The 24,137-nt window shown below is 33.3% G+C and overlaps 1 protein-coding gene across 3 annotated transcripts in view; it reads right to left on the bottom strand.

Moving 5' to 3' along the window:
* Positions 1 to 24,137, bottom strand: part of CSMD3 (CUB and Sushi multiple domains 3) — a 594,913-nt gene that overhangs the window by 175,761 nt on the left and 395,015 nt on the right. For all 3 annotated transcript variants that reach the window (XM_077188509.1, XM_077188511.1, XM_077188512.1), the window contains 4 exons: positions 23,518 to 23,709; positions 22,646 to 22,772; positions 21,758 to 21,960; positions 4,396 to 4,587 (listed from right to left, as the gene is read on the bottom strand). In XM_077188509.1, coding sequence (XP_077044624.1) covers positions 4,396 to 4,587; positions 21,758 to 21,960; positions 22,646 to 22,772; positions 23,518 to 23,709 — 714 coding nt within the window. The remainder of the gene's footprint in view (positions 1 to 4,395; positions 4,588 to 21,757; positions 21,961 to 22,645; positions 22,773 to 23,517; positions 23,710 to 24,137) is intronic.

Raw genomic sequence — 24,137 nt, 5'->3', positions numbered from 1 at the left:
GTTAAGATCAGATTTTAGGAGCAAATTCTTTATTGGAAGGGTGGTGAGGCTTGGAGCAGGCTGTTCATGGAATTTTTGGATGCCTATCCCTGGAACTGTTCAAGATAAGGCTGGATGGGGCTTTGAGTAATTTGGTCTAATGGAAAGTGTCCCTGCCACAGCAGGAGGGTGGGAATTAGGCGGTCTAACCCAAACCACTCTGTGAGTCTATGATTCTATTAATTAAACCACAGGTCATTTATGAATTCAAGTAGAATATTTAAGTAGATTAACATATCCACAGTCACATGAATATAGTCTTTCTACATATTACCTATCTGTTTACATTAAAAGGGAGAAACAAATAGCAAAATTAACTCAAAAGAAAACAAAACACCAAAAAATTTAGAATCTTTGTTTACATTTTGGTATTAAAATTGGTGATGAATCCTAAAATCATCACTTTGTATAAAAACAGAAGTGGAAACAACAGACACTAAGATGGCTTTAGGAACACAATAATATCACAAATGAATAGTACCAGCAAATGCATAAAATATATATTCCAGACCTAGCACCATTTGTTTTAATTTTTTTGACAACTGCCAAATACAATTTTTTATCACAATAACATTTTCCCAGATGTTTCAGTTGATAGGTAAAGTTCCATTAGCTACAAGGGAACAGATGGGAGAAAATTCATTTAGTGTGAAACATTTACTTATTTTTACAATAAAGATAATAATTGCAAATTTTCTATCCTCAAAAAATTAAAATTTTTATTATTTCTAATTAAAAGCATATGCCATTGAATGTTCCTTTGTCACAATTTTAGAATGAGCAAAATTAAATTATTATAAAACAATACATATTCATTAATTGTAAAATAGTTCAGTGTAACTTCCTGTAACCTTGTTGAAGTGAAAGGTCCTGTAAAAAAGGAACTGTGAGGTTGTATGGAATGTAAAGGCTGCTCATGAGCTGGAACTAATGTTCTTCAGTATAATCCTGTACATTCCTCTTTTTCATGTACTTTAATGGTTTAGGTTGCACTCTCTGCATATCCTAGGAATGAAAATGTGAAGAACACCAAAGAGGAGATTTAGGTTATTCTCTGTAACCAGGCTTCACTGAAATGACCACTAAACTGCATGAGTCTGATGATATTTTTGAAGTATTCTGAATTAGCATATAATGATACAAGGAAGTTAAATGCTATGTCCTTGTTCCAGACTAAATTCTGCCAATGTCTGCATTCATGCTACTTTCCTGTGCTCTTGATTTAGTTTAGTTCCCTGTTAGTTCATTGATAGAATATTTTCATATGAGTAACTTCTTTCTTATATACCTATTCTTTCTTTACCACATCAGCAGTTACCTTTGCTGTTTACAGTGTTTCCATTTAATTCTTCCCAAGGTCTGTTGATAATCAAAAAGAGAATAAATGGAAAGTGCACTAAGCTAGACAGACAGACACAATATATTTTATTTCAAGTCATGCCATTAACAGCAGTAAAAGATAATAATAAAAAACATAATCTTCAACTTTGCAAAATATCTCCCAGATAAAATTTTCTTCCAATAGAATGGTTTCAGATTATTTTAATTGTCAGTTCACAAGATAGTGAGTTGAGAATGTTAACATAATCTAGTGAAAAATGTTATTAGATTATATTCCCTTTTCCAGTTTACTATCTTCTCTAAACTTAGCCACAGACTTCTCTCTCTGTGCATTTTAATTAAATTCTTATGTGTTTCAGAATCCATAATTTTCTGAATTTAATGTGTAGAAAATTATTATTGCCATAACCTTAATTTTAACTGAGGACAGACAAGCTCTGAAAACAAAGTTTAAAGAAAACCTTTTACAGTATTGGACATAAGAGGTGAGACTGAACAAATATAACATCTCACCTAGAAAGAAAGGCAAATGTCAAAACACTATGAAAAATATATAATTTTTATGCAGTAAAAACTAGAAGTAGGTTATGTGAACCTGTCTTTATAAACTTCTGTGTAGACACAATGGTAAGCGAGCACTGAGCCTTACTGTCTCTGTGATGATCTCAGCATTCATTATTTCTATATAAGGAAATATAGGTTGGGGTGGTTTTTATTTACAATCTATTTATTTTCTCTAGGAGGCAACAAAATCTTATTCCACAGTTTTCTGGCTTTTATTTATTTATTTAATTACTTCTTAAGAAATGAAACAGAATGCATGGCTTCATTTACTTTTTCTTTCCTTAAAAAAAAAAACCCAACATATTAAATAAAGAATCATTGCATTATTTGATTTTGAATGGAAAGTACCATTGGAATTAGGTGTTTACAATAAAACCTTTTTATAGATATAAATACGAAAAACAAGACCATGCCTGAAACAAAACAGTAGAAACAAACAAAATCGAGCCACAAAGAAAAAAATATTGACCTTTGAACTTCTGAAGAAAGTCTGAAACCTTGGGAGATAGTTTATAGTTCCCCTATATGTATAGTTAACCTGAATCCTAAAATCTGTTTTTGCATACCAGATTTTTTAATGTAATCTCTGAGAAAAATAAGCAAATACAGTCACTTAAGATTCTGGTATATATGCAGGATTGGATCCAGAAAATCTTTGGAATAGAAAACATGGGGCTATTTTTTGCAGCACAGACACAAACCAAAGAACTGTCTTTTGGCAGAAACATGCTCTCAAATTTATAGCTTCTCAGAATACCTTTAGTATAGAAGAATTTTTAATTACTATCTTTCATTCAAATACATGAATCATTATTTAATTCTTTGTTATTTTCCCATTGCTAGTACCTTTGAAAGGAAGATGTTCTTAAAATTTTGCGAGGCAAGACTAAGGGAATTAAAAAAAACAAGGCACTCCCACAGGTAAGAATAATTAAAAAGTACATTTCCCTAGTTTTGAACATTAATAATTAAGAGGTTTGAAAAGAAACTTTGGTGTGTAAAGAACCAGTAAAATAGATCTAGAACATGGTACAACTGTACATCTTCAGAATTATTCTTGCCTCTTATTCTTTCATCAAAATTATGTTTGTTTTTTTCTAAAGCGGATGAACGATGATGTTGAAGTTATGTGTGGGGTAAGTATTGCACAGTTTGGATTTACAGGGGTGGAAGGAACATTAATGAATATATTACAAGTTATGAGAAAAAAAATCAATGAACTTCAGGGTGTACTGAGCTACAACACAGTTTTGAAATCACTTAGCTCCAAGACAAGGTTTGCACACTCTAGTCTATTAGCAGTTCATATTCTCCAAGAATGTATCATTATAGGAAATCAATGGAGAATAACATCATGCTTGACATTTAGACAAATAAATCATCATAATAAGCATTCTTATTACATACCTACTCTGTGTAAAGTAGGTGTTTTGCATGAAGTGTGGAACTTACTAGTATTAATTAAATGGATGCTTGCAGCTAAAATCAAGTGTATGCATATTTAATATGTGCTACAGACAGAATGTCAGTTGAGCACCTACATCTACATTTAGACTATTTTGTAATATCTTCAACTCACTATTGATAGTGATTAAAACTGCTAGTACTGCTTTATAATAGGGTAATTATTTTTCAGTTAAGATAAATATTTTAAAAACAGCAATAAGGCCAGCATGATAGAAAAATATTTTAACGTTACGGCCTAGAGCCCTAGAATTCCTTTTACTTGCTCACTTAGATATCTACAGATGGTCAGTTACCATTACTATATAATGCATATTTTCACATCTAAGAATTACAAGAGATGAGCAATAAAATGCTTCTTTACTGCAGTCTTCCAGAAAATAGTCTAGACAGTTCTTGTCTTCAAGCCCATAAACTCATGTGACACAGGAAGGCATAGTAAGGAGAGTAAGAGCAGAGAAAATAACACTTTAACACATTAAGTAGAATAGCCAAGACACCAAGTCAGTACTGTAGTGTTTGCAAACACCTGTCTGCAGAACAAGGTAGACAGTGTGCATACAGAGGATATGCAAATAGAATGCAGATTTTATTTGTAACACTAAGGTCAAGATAAGTTTATTAAATGAAAGAGAGTGTTTGAAAGCTTTACAGAGCTCCTTGCAGTTGTAATCTCTGGCGAATTCCTCCCTGCAATGTTTGTCCAAGAATACACTACCAAGCATAATAGTCACTGACATGACTGGTTTTCTCTGTCCCAGATCATCAAATTATAAATGAGATGGCCCTGAGAGGGAGAGCATGAGAACTATTATACTAACAACTACAGAGGAAAGGTTTTGGTTATGACTATCAGAGGTTGATGTTAAATAATTTTTAAGATGTGCAGTACATGTATTTTCTTTAAACAAGTTCCTAGAACAGTGTAATTCAGTACATAAAGGTTTCTATTTTTAGGAAAGCATTATTTAATTTTTTTCTGCATACCTATACAGACTGGTGGGTTTGGCTGCCAGAAGTACCGGTTTTCTACCTGAATGCAGGTTATTCTCTCATCTCCTTGGAGTTCATAGCCAGGGTCACACTGAAAAATGACAGTGTCTCCAGGTTCTCTTCCATCACCATTTCTAGTTCCATTCATGGGGACACCAGGATCACGACAGGCAGTTGCTACAGAACCTAGCAACACAGTGAAAAAAATATAAATACATTTTGGAAAAAAAAAAAAATCCATTTTGTTGCATTTTTCTAATCAGGCAGCTCTGCAAATTCAAAATTTCCTTAATCAGTTAAAAAATGTTGAGAAATCATCCAACAATCTGCTGATTTTATACTATTATTTTTTTCTATCTCTTTTAGTTATTAGAAGTGCCTATTTTTTCTTTTAGTTACTTTTTAATTTTATGAAGCACTGCAGTATTCAAAAAGGTAAGGAAGAGATTTCCTATTACCCTGGACATTTAGTACTTTTAACTTAGAGCAATTTTTAATATGAATAAAATTAAAATCAGATTAAGGTATGCTTGCACACATCTTCAATTCTCCACAACTCTATAGTTCATAAGTGTATCTATGGTGTAACATTTAGCTGTGACTTTGGAAGAGAATTTTATTGATCATTCATATCTATACCCTTGCACATGACCTATCTACAACACTAGCCTTTTGTAGTAATAATAAAGAAATCATTACAAAAAATACACATGGATTTAGTCTGAGACAATGTACAGCTATATATAATACATCAGTAGGGATTGTTATTAAGATAAAATACAATCACAATAATTACAAAAAAGTATAAAAAATTTAAAGATATTTTCCTCTTGATCAACATAATAAAATATGCACTAAAACATGTACGCTTAAGCAAAAAGTAAGTACATCAATATTTATTTAAGTAAATATTATTTCCTACTAACATTATGAAACAGAAACATGTTACATGTATTACAAATAAATACCAAATGTCAGACTTGCCTGTGGAACTAGTCCCACTGAGCTCAGCAACCTGTGTAACATAAACACAAAGTGGCAGTACTGAGATTTAATTCAGATGCCCTCTTTCTGGGAAGGTAATACCAGCAGACAGCAATGTATTCATCCAAAATGTGTCTGGGTTTTGTATTTACAATGTTTTTGAAGAGCAAAATTTGGTCTAAACTGTATTTCTCCTAAAAAAAACCCAAACGCTCCAAGGACCTTCCTTTCTGAGATGCACTTACTAAAAATATAACAGGTGCTATACAGTTATAGCTGTATAAAAATTGGGATTTTTAGGGGGTTGTTTTTGAACATAGGAAGTACTGACTACAGGAAAAAAAATAGGAAAAAAATAGGCCCACAAATAAATTCTCACAAAAAAATAAAGCATGAAAAGAAGGGGAAAATTTTCCTTCTTAGTCCTCAAATATTAAATATATATTTCTTTTAAATGTTTCATAATAAATTAAAGATAGTTATTTTTGTATGTTTTCATGTAATTTTTTAAAACTTCTGTTTTAGACACTACCATGACTCCTCTTTGTATCTTTAAATATGTTGCTGGGTTTAAACTTAGAAAAATATTACTAAAATGTTAAATTACTAAATTCACTGTGTTCTGCCCACTTTAATATTATCTGCCTTGAATTTTACCATAAACAAGAAAAAAAGTTCTCTGCTTTATCTAAAACATGCTATTCCAGAATACTGGAGGCTGGTTCTTACTCAGAATTTGCAATCAGTCTTGAAGGGCTAAAGAGAGAATGTTGGCATGAAACTTGTTATTGCCTGTTCATCATATTGTTCTTACTAGATTGCATCACTCTGTAAAAAAATTGGATATGGCTGAAAAAGACATGAAGGGGCCAAATAGGAATTTCTGATACAATCTCTTTGGATATTTTAATCACTTACTAATATTTATGCAAATTACTTTTATAAGATGAGATCTGTGTCCCAAACTTATCACCTTACCCTTATTTGCTTTGTATAGCAGTCATCTTGCATGCTTGCACGCTTGCTCAACCCACCTCCTGGTCTTTTGGCTTTGTAGCCAAATTGATGAAGCATGGATTGGATAAGTGGAGTTTGAAATGGATGGAAAACAGGTTGGTGTGCCAGGTTCAAAGAGTGTCCATGATCCAAAACCTAGGCGGGAGCTGTTTAGCAGCAGTGTCCCTCAGGGGTGGTTGTTGACTTCAATATTCATTAAAGATGAGGACAATGAGACAAAGTTAGCTTTTGGCAAGTTTACAGACACTGGCTGATCAGTAGATACGCTCTAGTGCAGGGATGCCATTTAATGAGGTCTCAGTAGGCTGGAGAAAAAGGCTGAGACAAACTTCAGGAGGTTCTAAAAGGGAAATTCATCTGGGACAAATGAATCCCAAGAAAGAATTCACCAGAAAGCAGCTTTACAAAAAAGGAATAGAGAAGACAAAAGCCCTTCTAGGAAGCATGTGTGCAGCAAAAGAACAAAGACAGCAATCAGAAGATGCAAAAAGCAAAACTCCAGATGTATAAAGGAAAATACTGTTTCACTTCAAGTATGCTCAAACTTTTTCTTTTTTTTTTTTTTTTTACAGAGGGATTGTTATCTGTTTGACTGTTTTGTGTGAACAGGCAATTGGAATAGAGGTCTTCAGAGGTACTTTCCAACTTCAACTATTCCATGAGTATTTTTAAACTTTGCAAATTCACAATAAATACACACAGATCTAATTTAAAACTAAACCCACTGCTTTAAGAGTGTTTTTTGCATTAGAACGCTAGAAGGCAAAAGAGAGCTTCTCTGCTCCCACTATGTCATCATCTGAGTTTTAGAATTTTAAGTAGATGATTTCTAGAAGTCTAATTCTCATTGTTTTCTGAGTTTGTTCAGCATTTTGAAAGGCTCTATTAAAAGTATGAAATCTGAAGGGTTTATGAACTGGTTTGACAGACCAGGTGAGCTTCTCAACAGGCTGATAAAAAATTTATTCTGAATGAACAGGATGTAAGAAAGGAAAAGAATGCAGCATGCCATTAAAAGTACTGAATATACTTTGATTTATCATAAATAAATAATCATTACTTAGGCTAGATTTGCCTAAAATCTGTGGGAAATTTTGCTTCTCTCTTCTCTTTAAAGCACTAACTAAAGGAAGAGAGAAAAAAACCTTCATAATAAAGCTACTACATGATATGTGATTTATTTATTCACGTAGTTGTACGACATTATCCTAAATATCATCATCAGGATAATAAAACAGTGATGAGTTCTTAGTGAAAGCACCCTGTAGAGCTATAAAGCTACTAACTTGGAGCACTTAGTACAATTTTTCACACAGACTTTGGAGATGTGGTAGGGTAAAAATAGGAAATAGCCTTAGCCTTATTCATACTGGACAATTCAAATATATATACAAGGTTTTGAAACACATTTTTCTCTAAATGTTTAATTTGTATCTATATAAAAAACTACTTATTATTTATTTGAAAGCGAGAACTTTGTGTCTTTCACCTCCATTTACACCTATACACCTACCTCTACGGAGCATTTTAACAATTGGAACTGAGAGATTTAGATACCAAATTTCAGCTGTTATTTTACTTTGATGGTAATTTTAAATGGTGGTAAATGTTTATGCATGTAAATTATGGTCGAATTTTATATATATATATACACACACACACATATATATATATGAAATTCGACCATAATTTATGGTATGTATATAACTAAATACATACATATATATATATATATATAAAGACACATACATATGCATATATATGCTGGTTTGTTTCCTTGATTTTCTTGCATGTCACCATACTTTGTCGTGGAAATAAGTGAGCATTACAGATTTCCTAAAAATGAGCATTTCCCTCCTTTTCTTTTTTTTTTTTTTCCTCTCTAATTCATTTTAAAGGAGCATAAACAAAGAGAAGGTATCCAGAGTTCCACAACTACAGGGAGATTGGAACATAAATAAATTATTCCTTCATGGTATTTCTGAACACCACATATCTTTCTTTGTAAGCACATGTCTAAATCAACTTGCTTAATTAGGAGTAGGATTAATTTAATTTAATCTTGGCCGTGCAAAAGTTAGGCATCTTATTAATAAGCTTGTTCCCCAAATTCTCTCTACAATCAGTATCACTAGGGAGAAACTTTCACTTAAGATTGACACTTAATGTTCTCATCCACTGGAACAGAAGGAAATACTTTTTTTTTTTCAATGGAGACAGAAATGATGTATTAATAAATTATATTAAATGTATAGTCTCTATTTTAATATTAAATCTGTTGGTAAATTCCATTTTTACTTGCTTATTGTCATATATTTACCTCAAAGAGGAGGTGTATGTTTTTTAATAAATAAATTTGTCAGAAGAAGAATCCTCAAACACATAAATATCTTTTTTTTGAGGGAAAAATTAAAAAATAGCTATGCAAGAAGGAAACTGGAGAAAGAATATCTCGATACTGTTTGCAATTATAGGAGTAATGCATTTCTGGAGAGTTAACATATATTCCCCATATATTCAAACTGAATTTCTTAATCACAGCTTTCTGCCATGTCTGCTGTAGCTGTAAGGGTTTTTTCGTGTGCCTGACTCTAGCCCATCATTACTACTGTTAAAAGCCGTCTATGTTTACAGGTTTTTTATTTCAGAGAGGCTATCTGTGTGTTCTGCCCTCTGTTCTCAACTCTTTTTGCCTCTTTAATCTGTTTATTTTTTTAATATTTCTTTTCATTACCTATCTTCAGCCTAATTTTTTCTCTCTTTAATGTGTCAATATTGTTTATGAACTGTATATTCCAGTACAAAAAGTGGGATTTTTTTCCTGTAATATATTCAGGGACCTCAATCACTGAAGTGATCACATCATTCCCCATGAAAATTTGTGGAGTAAGCAAAAATTCTGGGAATAATGCCTTTATATATGCCTGATTACCTGCAATGCAATCTTGAGAGCTTTCTGCAAAATAAAGAGTGGTCTATCACAGTTCCTCATAAGTTCATGTATAAGCGCTAAAGTTCTTTGTGATGTATTAGAGTTGATAAATTAAGAAAAGAATACCTCATGTTTTATTCTATTACAGTAATTGGAAACTCAGAGTAGGAAATATTGTCTTGAATAACTAGCAAGCTGTGATTTGTGAATGTAATCCATTAAATTCCTATAAAAACATTTTTTATGGGAAATGGACAAAACTCAGATATGTCTATTACCTAATATATGCAGCATAACAGGTGAAAGAGGGACTCTGTGTGTAGCACAAACCTGTGAGTGATCATCTGAGAGCTTTTTTTCTCTAATGAAGAGAGAAAAATGCAGAAACCTATTTTATTTTTTCTCTTAGCACTGCTGGTTCAGAGTAATCACATGCAATCAGTCAAACAATTTGGGCTAGAGAATGAATTAAGTGACAATTCTTGATCACAAATTCCAGGATGGAGATGAATGCAGCTCATGCTCAAACTGTTCAGTGAGTGAGAGATTAGTGAACATATTAGATACACAGAGCTTGTGTGTCTCTCTACATGGTCAGAGTGACAGAAAGTGTTTCAACACAATTATTACACACTTCTGAGCTGAGTATGTTTGTAAAATAAAACTCCAGATTGTGTTTTGGTTTGCAGTGGGGCATGATTTTGGAGCAGATGAGTTGTTTTCATTCGGATGATGCTAAATTTGAAGACACACTACTGAACTACGCTAGAACGACTCTGAATTAAGAATATCTCTAAACAGTGTTGCCAGCAGTGGCTCATTACCAGCTGTTTCAATCAATGCATCAGCTCCTCTTAGTTCCTCTGTGTGATATGCTAACACAGAAATAACTGAAGGACCCACAAGTGAGACTTAATACCTCAGATAGCCATATAACCATATTTTCTAATTTAGACTTTGAATATGAGATCACCAATCCTCCAGAAAACAAATGCCATTGCACAGGCAGAAGTATTTACTCTGGAAAGTTGTTTATCTTACACAGTTCCTGCTAGGTGACTTGAATAAAGTGGGGCAGAATCTTGTCTAGAATCTTGGCAGCCAAGCCATGCAAAAAATTAATTTCCCTTCCACCCAAAACTTGTTTGAATTTTTCCTAAGAGCATTCATATAAACAGATTCTTATGTTTTGAGCAGTAGAGATGAGGGAGATGATCCTAAATCATCTCTTTATGAGCTGTACAATACTGTGCAAATGTTCCTACAGAGCCACAGAAACCATTAAACCAGCATTCAATCATACCCAGAAAAGATGTAAACACAGATCTTTCTACAAGTGTCCTTTATGTGGGGTATAAAAAAGTTTTGATACATCTTTTCAATAATAAGGAAAAAATATATTTAACCCATAAATCAGATCATTAAATATTCTAAATTGATTATTCCTTCTTCAAAAGCCATAAGTTACTACCAGGTTCAAAAGGTTTCTGATAGTTGATAGCCCAGGCAATTTAACAGGTGACTGAAAAGGAAAGCTCTAATTTCATGGAGGAAAGATACCTTGAAACATAGCATTAAAAGTTGGACAAGGTTGTAAGAGACTCCACTGATGCTGGAAACAATATAATAAATGTCTTGAGATTTCTTGATGTTCACAGTGATTTCTAAATTTGATGTCATAATGCATGCCAAGTCAAATATAATTAAAGAGTCTGAATCACAAAGCTGAAGAAATAAGGAAAAAAAAATTTTTCTTTTTTTTTTTTTCCTCCTTTATTTTTTTTCTTTCCCCAGAGCCCACAGTCATGTCAGCAGCTTCAAGCCTTCCAAATTTCAGGGCCATCATAACACAAATCATGTTTAAAATATTATTATAAACTTATTTAAACCAACTCTTCCAAACTCCTATCACTTTAAATAAAGGCTTTCTAGTATTGCTGGTCTATCAAACACGCATGAGCCTGAACCAAACCTGACTGCACCTTCAAAATTCAAGCTGTCTCAGGACCCACATAATACCTTTACCCAAATGGACACTGCAGTCTCCCTGAATCTCCAAAGCTGCTTGAGAACCAGGTAAGCCTGGTATTTGCTATTTTAAATCCAACCTTCTATATAAACTTTCCTGAAAAGGAAAGAACAAATTACCTAAAGCATTTCCATGGTCTTCTACCAAGAGAAGCACTGCTGACAGCATTTCTTTAATCTATTTTTAACTCTCCTTTCTGCTGTAGATCTAACAGATATTTAGAAGAATGGTCATTGTAATTCTTAAGTAAATTCTAACCACAGACTCCATTTGTTGATTTTGCATGACTTCATGGATTCAATCTAAGTTTGTCAGTTATTGTTTGAAGATTAAAATGGGAAAATATTAGGAATAAATCAAAGAATCAGAATTTCATTTTGGACAGCACATCCCTTCAATGAAGAAGTATATATTGCATAACCAGGTTTTCTAGGTTGTATAGGCAGGTCTCTGTGCTAAGGAAACTTGCCCATCCAACCATCCTGGACTAACTCTGGCAGTCACACTTGCACAACCACAGCTTGGGCTAAGGCTACTTCATAGCCACACACCCCACACTCACGCTCAGAACAAGTTTCCTCACCAGTGTGACCCCATCTCAGATATCAACTGAACTTGTTTTAAAACTCTTGTTTACACTTTAACCTGGTAGAGTCTCTTTTTTGGGGGGTGGGTGGGGATGGTAAATGGGGGGAAAAGGCAAGAGCAGACATAAAGATTTTTCTTAAGGGTCTTTATCTGATTTTACTATCAGATAGGATTAGAGATAGGTTATCAGAAAGGATAGGTTATGGATTGTACTACTAGATTACAACTACATTGTAGTTCTTAGGGAGATAAATGACATTGGTTTAAAGAGATAGTTTTACTTTTTCTTATTGTTTTTGTTTTGTCAATTATTCAAGTTGTTAAAACCATCCAAAGCACTACACTTCTCTAAGCATGTCTAATTGGAAACCTTAAGAGTTATTTTATCTCCAGTTCATAAGTAATAATCTTTTTTTTCCAAAAATATGAACTCTCCAGTTTGGATGAGGTATTATTTCTTAAGTATTTGCTCAGAGCTTTGGCAATGAGTATGAAACTCAGGCCCAAATAAATAAATTGACATATGGCTTCAGATAATTTCTGAAACTCAATAGAAAATGGATACTGTGACAATATCTAATCATGCTGGCAATGCATTCCAGCTGGAAAGGAGGGTTTTGAAAAATCTTAATTTCATTTAGATTGCATGTTTAGGGCTTGGAGTTTTTTGGAATGTTTTGGTTCTTTTAAGATTTTTATACTATATCAGACCGTATATTCCTTTATGTATACATGTGAACACAGTGAGATAGAAATAGCTTCTCAAAAAGAAGAAATTATGAGAACCTTGGACTACACACAAGGGCTGCTCATGCAGTGAAAAATCTTACTAATGGTAATTCAGTTCTTAATAAAATTTCTATCAAAAAGATTATTCAGATGATTTGAGGCAAAATGTGTGAGTTTCATTTGGTGGTCTGCAGAATAGTGTGCAACCTGCTTTGTTGCAACTGTTAAGGATATGGTTGTACAACAGAGAACAGCACTTCTGGTTTGCCTTGTCCTTTAACTGAAATCTGCTGAAGAGAGGGGAGATTTTTCCTATGTTAAAAGTTAAATTTTTTATTTTGCCTTTTAGTTTCACAAATTGTATACTTGCATTATAGATTTATAGTTTCAAAACACCAAGAATATTTTGATAGTTCCTAAAGATATGGCCAAATCTTTAATCTGTCTGAATTTTTTACTTTTGTCAAAATTTTCCAATAATTCTTTTTATTTGTTTGCTTGGTTGGGTTGGGGGGGTGGGGAGGATGTACTATAATTGATAAGTTTGACATTGATGCAGAATTTGCCACATCATTTGGTAACATTCTGTCCATACACTTGAATGTAATTACCCTGTTCTTTGCAAAGGGAATAATTTTTTCTGTTGAAGGAAGTATTATACTATAGTCACTTGAAAAATTTAAAGAACACTGTCAAAGAATGACTTCTGTTTTCTTTAGCATTATACACATTACATTTTATCAAAACAACAATGGAATATTAATAAGAATAAAGACTCTATATTTATATACTTAGCAAGATTTTAAAATTCATCTCTGCAATTGAATTGTATCTCAGACTGCATGTCTGAATATGTCCAGCTTGTAATTGAAGACATCAGCCCACAAATAATTTTTTCCACATTCATACACATAGGACCGAAAGACAAGCAAGATCAGCCAAGAGTCTTTTCTCTATCTGTCAATTATGAGATCAGGCAGATTACTAGAATGCTGTTAAGAAAAAATATAATTTCCCTGACAAAAAAAATAGCAGCAAAAATCTCTCTCTTTTATATTACTATGTTACAAAATGGGTATCCCTGGGCAGAAATGGGGTAAGAGGGAAAGAAGGAACAGACAATAAGCTGACAAACTTGAAGTAAACTCCATTGTATGGGGTGTTTGTGCTACACTGATGGTTGAGCTTCATGATCTTAGAAGTCTTTTCCAACATTAATGATTTATATATATATATATATATATATATATGTATATATGTATACATACACATTTCTGTGATGTTAAGTTAATTACAAGCTTGGAATAAAACCTCCAAAACACTTTCCTTTCCTTTGGTATGATTGTATACAATAGAATATGCACTTCTTTTATACTCATTGACTTAAAAAGGAGAGATGGTCAAATGAGAAGAGATTAAGACCTTGGAGAAACAAAAGATAAGTCTCAAAATAGTTGTCCCTCCTGTACATTTGTGAACTCTACTGTAATCTGAATGTAGAAAAAAGGTAAGAGTCCTGAAGATGTACCTGTATTTGCAGGAAAGATCCCATCACATGCATGCATGTGCATGTATCTATAAAGGATGGCACATGAATGATAAACAAAGGAAACTAATGATACTGATACTGAAAATGATGAACAGAACATCTATCTCCAAAGTAAAATTAACTAGAATGAATAAAAAACAAAATTGCTCAGTGACGACAGAGAGCAGAATAACTATGGCATCCAATTTATCTTCCATTGGAAAATGGCTTCCTCAGTCATGTGGTTGAATATCAATTCCACAATTTTCTTCTGTCTTTTATATCAAATACTTAGCAAGATACCATTTTGGATAATTCTGCAAAAACAGCTCAATATACTGTTCTCCCAGGTACAGAACTTATTGCAAGAAAATGAACTCCACGTACATTTAAAGATGTGCAACCAGTCACCTGTGCGCGGTTTCGTACATATAAATCACATAAGCCTCAAATGATGGATTCATCAGTCCCCCAGTATTTTGCTTGATGTTCTATATAAGATTGCAAATATGGACTGATGAGTAATCAATCTAGCATATGAATGCAGAGACTAATTGTCATGGTGAATTCTTCAAAAGACAAGGGGTCTGGGTTATGTTTCTTTGTATGCAGAAGACAAAACATGATAAGTCTTGGTCCCATGCAGTTTTGTCCACTTATTGGTAACAAAAGAAATACAAAGGAAGGAAAGCTTAATTGAGATTATACTCCTTATCCAATCAATGGAGTCACATAATTTTGGCCCCAAAGAGGCAAAGCACAGGTTATAAGCACAGGTTATTTGATCACCAGTCTTCCTCATATCCTCATTCTATGATTTGATACTTTGACTAAAATCATACACTTGTGTGTGTGAATATAGACCAAATTGTAACACTTTTCTGTTGGTGTCACACCTAAATATTAGGAAATTACCTGGTACACAAAATAGCATAACCTGCATACTTTTGACAAATTTTTAGTGACTAATATGAAACAGAAAATACAATACATGGTATTAATTAAATCTTCAAAGTGTCTTAGTTGAAATAATTTCAAGGATTTGTATTATTACATAAATATTTTGATGTCTGGTGCTCTATTTTGTTCAATAGTTGACTTAGATTTCAATGAAAAAGATTGAATTAACCAAAGGGAAAAATATAAGGAAGGTAGAGAACCTTTTCTGAAACAGAAAAGTATTTTTATTTATAATATTAAGAACCACACAAGTATAGTTTTGCATTTCCAAATTTACTTTGCTGTATACACAATTACAAATATTTGTAATGGACTTCTTCTGCAATTAAAATAACCCATTGGAACTGAAAATTTTATCCAGAAACTTAAAGCAGAGCGTTCAATTTTATTACTCTTTTACAGAAAACATAGCATCAGATTTTTCAGATTTAAAGAATAGCTTTTCCACTTATAAAATTAAAATATGAAATTAAAATATTAGTCTGAGACACACAACATTTGAAATTTGGAACCCTATCAGCTTGATCTCTCTGAAATGCCATGTCACAAGTCAGACAAAGTCAACTTTATGTATGTAAATTTAGGACAGGTGAGTAGACTTTCTGTTCATACAAGTCAAAAGAGTTTTGACAAACTATACTGTGTGGGGTTTAAAAATCAGGAATTTCAATCTCAAATATAATTAAAAGAAGTTACTTTTACGGTGACATGGTGGAGACAAGGATTTGTTTATTTATAATGTTAAAAATACTTATAATGTAATTATAAGTCACCAATTTCTTTTGATATTTCCTTTCAGCTTTCACTTATTAATACTACAACTCCAGGCCTCTCTAGCTACAAGTCATTACCAAGGCATTTTACATGGAAGCATTAACTCATACTATTTGCCTGCATAAAATGCACATACCATCTATGCTACTGACGTGAGAGATGACAGCTACTAAGTTATTGCCATTTACAAACTTGTGATAGGAATTAAATTTTTGTCATTGAAAGACAATCCTTTTACTAATATCTGCTTCTTAAAAGAAAGGCAACAGCCAATCGAAGTAAACAAATCTATTAAATGGTTTCTTTCTTTTTAAGCCTCTTGATGCTAAAAACAAAGCAAACCCACCCCCAAAATCAAACAAAAAAGTCCCCAAACTAAACAAGAAAACACACACCAATACCACCTCCTACAAACCTAAAACAAATCCACTGAGCTAAATTTACAAGTGTGGACATCCACAGATATTTCCGATAGGAAAGTAGTGCTCCTGAAATCCATAAATCCAAAGGATTCTGCTCAAAGTTGAAAGATATCAGCAAACCAGAGTGTGAAAATATTTTAGATTAAAATTTCTTTCTGCTACGGAGTAGACACAAGGAAAAATAAACCCTATGTTAGTGACTTCAGAAAAATGAACAAGTTATATCAGGAAGTGATCCCTATACCAGCAGTGGTAGGAAACAGCATTCTGAGAAAGAAACCTGTAAAATTCCCCATATGCATGTGCAAATCACCTTCAGGGTAAATATATCAGAAGTAGAGATCTTTGTTACTGGAAAACTGAAGAAAAGAAAAAAAATAGAAATACAGGAAGGTGTTCATCACCAAAAGAATCTTCCTAAATATGAATGTGGCTAATAGGTCTGTCTTTGAACAAAAGAAATCCCACCAAAAAACAACAAAACAATGAAAACAACCAAAAACAATAAAAGAAAAAATAAATAAAAGAAAAAAATTGAACACAAAACATTCAGAAGACATTGTGGTTATAAATCATAAATATAGAAAGTTGACTTGCAAGCATTTAATCATCACAGTAATCAATGTAAGCAATATCATGCATTATAATTCTAGACTGGAAATTAATATTGTCAGACTTAGCCATGCAAGCAGGTATCTGCCTCAAGGGTTCTAGGCTTTTTCTATAGTATAGAGAGGCAAGTAACTCCAAAGGGCTATTCATCCAGTCTTAAAATAAGGAGGAACAGCTAGCTGCAGTTCAACAGTAAATCCAAGCATTTTAAGGCACATCCTGTCATATAAGAGATACTGCTAGAGCATCTATTTACAAAATCCTCCTAAAACTCAAAAAATATTTACAGTTTAGTTCTGCAGTGACTGACTTATAATGCTCAAAAAATGCTCTATCCTGTGTGATGCTTAATTAGTCAGAAATGTGTCTGCACTCTGAGATCTGAGCAGAATGTATTCTGTAATGCTGAGTGATTCAGTAGTGCAGCTATTAGTGGTGAAATAATGGCCTACTAAAGATGAATACAGATCCTTCCTTTCTGCATGAAAGCTAAATGGTACCTGAAATGTTAAAGTTAGCAGAGAGAAAACTTTCCTGTAATACCAGAATCAAAGGTCATTGAAATCTGTGGAAAGGATCTGATTAACTTCATTGGGATCTGATTTAATATTACACACTTCAGACATATTAAAGGATTAAAAATATTATTTTAAACATGCACACAATTTTTATCAGCAAATGTTTTACATTTTAGTGTTCTTACTCAACTACTTTCAGTTCTCTTTCTTTTTTCACAGGTACTACTTTCATCTTGGTAACATGAAGTGATATCAACTGATGAAAATGTTTCACTGTGCCTAATATTTTGCTCTGACCCTGAGACATACAGCTCATGTCTCTGGCAAATACATGATTGCTCCCTTCACTTGTCTTGAAGGTTAATTTTCTATTTTGTGCAGAAATTACAGTTCAAAAAAAAAAATTACTGCTGATTTTATTGGTGTTTTTCCAGTATGTACTGGGCTCCCCATGCTCTGTCTCTGTCAGCTGAGAGAAAATATACTGTAACAGGTATTTCCTGTTTGCATATTGCTTCTGGCCTGTTGTCAACTTTTCACACTTCTTTAAGGTTAGACCACTGGCATCTGTTCTATAGCTACATAGGCATTCACATGCCATTTAGACATGTTCCAAAATCCTCATATTTTTGTCTTACTGTTGAATCACCAGAGGTTCTTATTTTCCTTTTACAGATATATACAAAGTTTTTGAAATATTCTGCTTTATTATACATCTTTTGCTACTTTGATTTTCAGAATTTGTGGGCTCTGCTTTCTATCATGTTACTTCATCGAAGTCTCAAAGAAGACTGCAGAAACTGAAAAGCTGTAATGTTTAATTAAGAGATACTGTTGTGGTAATTTGCAGAGGTCCAATACAAAAATGAAAGACATAAACACACATAAAAGAAATATTAGACCAAAATTCTGCTATGCCTAGTGATGACATGAAGTGATTAATTTCTTTGTTTACATTAGATGTGTAAAAGAAGCTGTATACTTTCACTAGCCCTGGATAACTGGTGGAAAGTAGGGAAGAACAATCAGGCTGAGATCCCTTATTTCATCTGAAATTCACCATTCATCTGAATTCAAAATTCATCTGAAATTCCCTTATTTCATCTGAAATTCACCATTTTTATTTCTTCCTCTGAGAGTTATGCACAATTTTGTTAAATTTAAAAATTTATACTTGTCAACCATAAAAAAAATCTCCAGTATTCCTTATTTCAGCATAAAATAAATAATTTCTTACCCCTCTACTCTGAGCTTGTGAGACCCCAGCTGGAGTATTGCATCCAGCTTCGTGGTCCCCAGTACAGAAAGGGCATGAGCCTATTGGAGTGAGTCCAGAGGAGGCCACCAAGATGATTAGAGAGTTAAGACACCTCCCCTGTGAGGAAAGGCTGAGAGAATTGGGATTGCTCTGTCGGGAAAAGAGAAGGTTGCAGGGAGTCCTAGTTGTGGACTTCCAGTACATGAAGGAAGCCTACATGAAACACAGAGAGAGACTTTTTACCAGGGCATGGAGTGGCAGGACAAGGGTCAAACTGAAACAGAGTAGGTCTACATTACATATTAGGAAGAATTTCTTTACTATGAGCATGGTGAGGCACTGGAACAGGCTGCCCAGAGAAGTTGGGGGTGACCCACAACTGGCAGCGTTCACCAGGCCAGGCTGGATGGAGCTCAGAGAAACCTGCTCTGGGGAAAGGTGTCCCTGCCCATGGCAAGAGGCTTGGAGGGTTGGAACTGGATGGTCTTTAAGGTCCCTTCCAACCCAGACCATTCAATGATTCTGTGATTATTTTCTTACAGAAAGAGATTATGAATGTTTAACCCATCAAATAGGTCTACTATTGCAGATACAAATGACCTTTTGGGGTTTAATTCCTCCACAAAAAGGCAAGCTAACAAAAAGAAAAAAAATAGACTAATTGACATAATGGGCAAGAAAAATCTCATTGTGAAACTTTTTCCCTTTGAATCCTCTAAATTTTAAAAAATTAATAACAATTTCCAGGACTTTTAAAGGATTGCTTTGGGCAGCCCTAGAAAGAAACAATTCTAATATTACCTGCTGTAATACATAATACTAATTAAATATAACTTTCTTTCTACTTTTTATATAACATTTCATCTTTAGGTTTTTCCATCCACCCTTTAATTTGGTGAAAGATGCTATCTCACCTGCCTTTTGTATCTCCAGACAAAAATTATTTTTCTGATTATATTGGATGGCTTATAGAGGAGTCAAATATAAATTATACCACATTATCAGTGGTGATAATTTTTGCTCATTAAATGACAGATGCAAAATTGTGTAAGAACCATTGATAAAATGAAATAAAAAACTGTAAGGAGCTAATAGGAAGGCTTAACCCATTTTTGGAAACACATTTTTCTTTGAAGGGTAAGAACATAATAGAGAAGAAAATAAAGCATTCAAAGTCTTAAATGAGTTTGAACATAAAATATCTGTTGTCATTGAATAACATTCCTCTTGAGGTAAAAGGGCCAATAATCCAGTTAAATAGTCTTACGTCATGAAATAGCAAGAGGAAAGTAAAAGCAGATACCTCCCTTGTGTGAGCTTTCTGTTGGTTAATTACAGTGTAGCTAGAGTATAAAGACACCATCTGTTTTACTCAGACAATATTATATACTCAAAGAAAGTACATGAATACTTGGAACAAAGTTGCAAAGAATTGTCCTTCTCTTTCCTCCATCTCCTCAAATATTTTTCTTTATTGGTTAGTGAGATAATATGTCCATAGAGCAATAGTGTTATTCAGGTTGTGTAGCTATTTGCACGTTACTTTAAAATCTTTACTTAGGGGAAAAAAAACAAAACAAAACAAAAAACCTCTGTTATTCTACTGAGAATATACACCCAAACCGTGCCACATCGACAGTTTGAGAAGGATCACTCTGCTTTTGAGAATCTGGACTAAAGACAAAGAGAAACGCTGAGGCAATAAAATGTCACGGTTTCTTTAGTGTCATTAGAACTCAACAGACTGCAACAGCATGGAGAAACAAATAAAAAGCCTATCAGATAAATTTCTAAACCCTCTTTTCACATAAATCAATGCAACTTGCATCAAGAGCTGTTTTATAACTTTACTCCCATGTACTATCCATTTTTCCTTGTAACTTCATTATTATTCTGCATCAATCTATTTTTCCACTCAGCTTTAATGACTGCCTAAATAAATCCCGTGCATAATGCTCTCCCTCTCTGGCTTCAACATTAAATATAAAAGCATGTCTGAGAACAGAAACACACATGTGAGAATCTCTCAAACAGGGTCTGGAAGAGGGGAAGGTAGTAAAATGGCAAAAATACCTTGGAGCCAAAGGATTAAAACCTCTATTCACAGCTTCAAAAATAAGCTGATGGAGCAGAAGCACGCTGTCACTACAAATAAAATATCTTTCACTTTGTACTCTCATTTACATAATTCATTCTTCCTTTAAATTACTGTATGCACATACATGTATTTGTCATACACATTTTGAAAGAATAAGAGTAGGGCTAATACAAGGGCTAATACAACTATCAAGCACAGGAAGCACAATGAGGTAAACAGTGTTAACATTGAGTCTCTGTGTCAACCCATGTTAGAAATGTTGCTACCACTACACAAAATTGTATTAGACTAGCCTTTGCTAATCTTGAAAAAATATATATAAATTTCACTGACCCGAGGAAAAAGGTCAAAATGGACCTGGCTCAATGATTTCTTCTGTTTCAGCAATAAAATGTCTAAAGGGATTTAATAACAGTTAGGCAACTGCTTAGATTTGTCATCCTGCTGCCTGTAATAAGACGATATAGCACTAGAAGGCAAAAGGGAGAAGGACATTGCTGTTCCTGTGGAGCTCTTTCCTGTTTCATCCCATACAGTCACAAAAGAAATGAAAACTCACCACAGATATCTCTGAAAGCAGAAACTCTTACTGATTAGAAAAGGATGGAGATTTTAACATGCCTACTTCACCTCCTTTGTGAAAAACACTAATAATAGTTATAAGCATTCTTGCACTGTGCCAGCTGCCCTTGAAAACCAATACTAGCAAAGAACATGAGATTTTATTTTTGTTTGTTTCTTTCTTTAAGATAAAAATATAGCTTTACAACAAATCTTCAAGTCTGTGCCAATTCTTTCCCTTAAAACATCAGAAATGTAGTCACTGATTTCAAGTGTTTCGAGCATGATAATTATCTGTGAGTGAATTCATCTTATAATAAATTAAAAATTAAATTAATCAACTTACTTGAAAACTGTATGGCAAATCCAGATTTACTGATATAAAAATCTGTGTCAAACTGGATAGTTACTATGTTGAGTGTACTGTGAATGCCTTCAGGAATAAGGGAGCCACTAATTTCTTTGAGCAACATCTCATTCTCAGGCGGACCATCCCAAACTCGAAGAATGTCATGGGACGCCTCAGTATCAAAAGCAAGAAATTGGAGGCTGAAAAAAACATAATGATTTTATTGTCAGCTTTAATATTACTCAAAAGTATAACTTTAACAACAAAACTAAACAAGCAACAGAAAAACAACAAATAAAATTTAACTCCGAAGGGCAATTTTTATAATGTTTCACACATTTATCTTTGAATGCATGACAGCCCAATACAAAAATAAATTTGAAAGAAAAAAAAAAACAGAATATTTGAATTTGTCCACCATAAAGATATTACTTTAGCCATTCAAATAATCTATAAGTATCTACACAATCTTTTCAGAAGAGAGTTTTAGTTTCAGTTTTTCTAAAACAGTATTATATATCACATTCCCATCAAAACTAATTAACTAAAAAGAGCTGTGAAAATGCAGGTTGTGTTGTTTTGTTGTTTTGTGGGGTTTTTTTAATGTAGTCTTTCACTAAAGAGTTCTTCTGCCTCCTGCATTTCACAAAATTATAACCAATTTTAAAGCTCAGTCTTTGGATAATGCTTATTAAAAATTAACAGTTTCAACCCAAACCTAAAATGCCAAAACCTGTGATCTACATCTTAAGTTTTTCACCCATAATCCCTTTTTTTTCCTTCACTCTAGAGAGTGATTTGGTTATTATGGCTCTAAGATTTGATTATAGTGAAAAAAAACCCAAAAAACCCACAAGTCTAAATTTTATGATTCATTTTCAGTACCTGACAATATTTCCTGGGTCTACTTCAATCACCCACATGCAGCGCAGATTGTTGTCATAGGGAAAAGGATAGCCAGGAGACAAGATTCTTCCTGATGACTCTCCTTTAAACCGTCCTCCACATTCAGCTAATAAAAAGCATTATGGAATGATCTTAAAGCTAATCATCTGAGCAAACAATTTATACATTTACTCTTTTGTTGAACAGGTTACACAATTAAATTGGCCATATGCCATAATATTAAAAAACAACATATAAACATTTCACCCCTTGCTTCACCTACTTACCAATCCAAATTTCCTCTAAATAAAGATGAAAAAGAAAGCTACAATAATATTTAACTCTTGTCTTCTTATCACTCCCCCATGGGGATAACTGAGCCTGTAGATAGCTGCAAAACTTATGAAGTTATAGTAATATTGTAAAGAAACAGGAACGACAAAACACAAAAAAACTTTATATCTCTTCATATCTTGTTTTATTTTATGTAATCTATTTCACATAAATATAAGAGATTTTTCTAGCTTATTGATATTTATATATAAGTAAAAAATACTAGTTTTACAATGTCTTTCTAACTAAACATTTTATGTTGATTATTTTCTGACATTAACTAGATTTGCATATATTAGGACTTTCCATATGCACAAATGTTTAAGAATTGCTATCTATTTTTAACCTAGAAAGGCTTAGGTGAGATACCTGTAGAGAGAACTATAAGGGCCTGTGTAAATAGATCTCTACACATATCAGATTAGATCAGATCATACACATCAGATTTTACATAGATATAACAATCCTTACAATATTTTTTCTTTCTTGCATTCAAAAAAAAAGTAAAGAGGCAAAAAAAAATTAGAAGAGTGCAATACCAATGCATGATGGTAAAGGATAGTCCCACGCCCTTCTTTCCCCAGTCATACACTTTAGAAGGCTACTTCCATGGAGTGTGTAACCTGGATTGCATCCATAAATTATAGTACTCCCAGCAAAATGACCTTGGTCACTAATTTTATATCCAAACTGTGGCACACCAGGGTCCTCACAATGTGACAGCTCAAAACCTGTGTGAGAAATAAAATGTATTTACAGAATCAAACAGATAAATACATGAAAGAAATTCAGATTTTCTGATTTTCAGTGGAAATCAATCATTTTCAAACTACATATAACAACATCTTTAGGATTTCTTCTCTGTTATTAAGCATTTTAAGTAGGATAACTGCCTATAAACCTTTCCCAGAGCATGACCAAGCTGTGTCATAAATTCAATTTTCCTAAGAGTTCAATTAAAGACAGAAAAAAATCATTATCAAGATCAATCAGTTTTTAAATTTTATGATGAATTATAAACTAGAAGCTAAAGGGACTGTCCACTTACTTGTCAATAGATATTTAAAGTTTCATAAACAAAACAACAGCAGATTTCTCATTATTTTGCATTGTAACAACAGCAGCACAATAGCTGCTGTGGCAGCAAAGAAAAACTGCT

The sequence above is a fragment of the Agelaius phoeniceus genome, chromosome 1, assembly GCF_051311805.1.
Source record: "Agelaius phoeniceus isolate bAgePho1 chromosome 1, bAgePho1.hap1, whole genome shotgun sequence".
Taxonomy (NCBI): domain Eukaryota; kingdom Metazoa; phylum Chordata; class Aves; order Passeriformes; family Icteridae; genus Agelaius; species Agelaius phoeniceus.
This window is presented reverse-complemented; position numbering and strand designations above follow the sequence as displayed.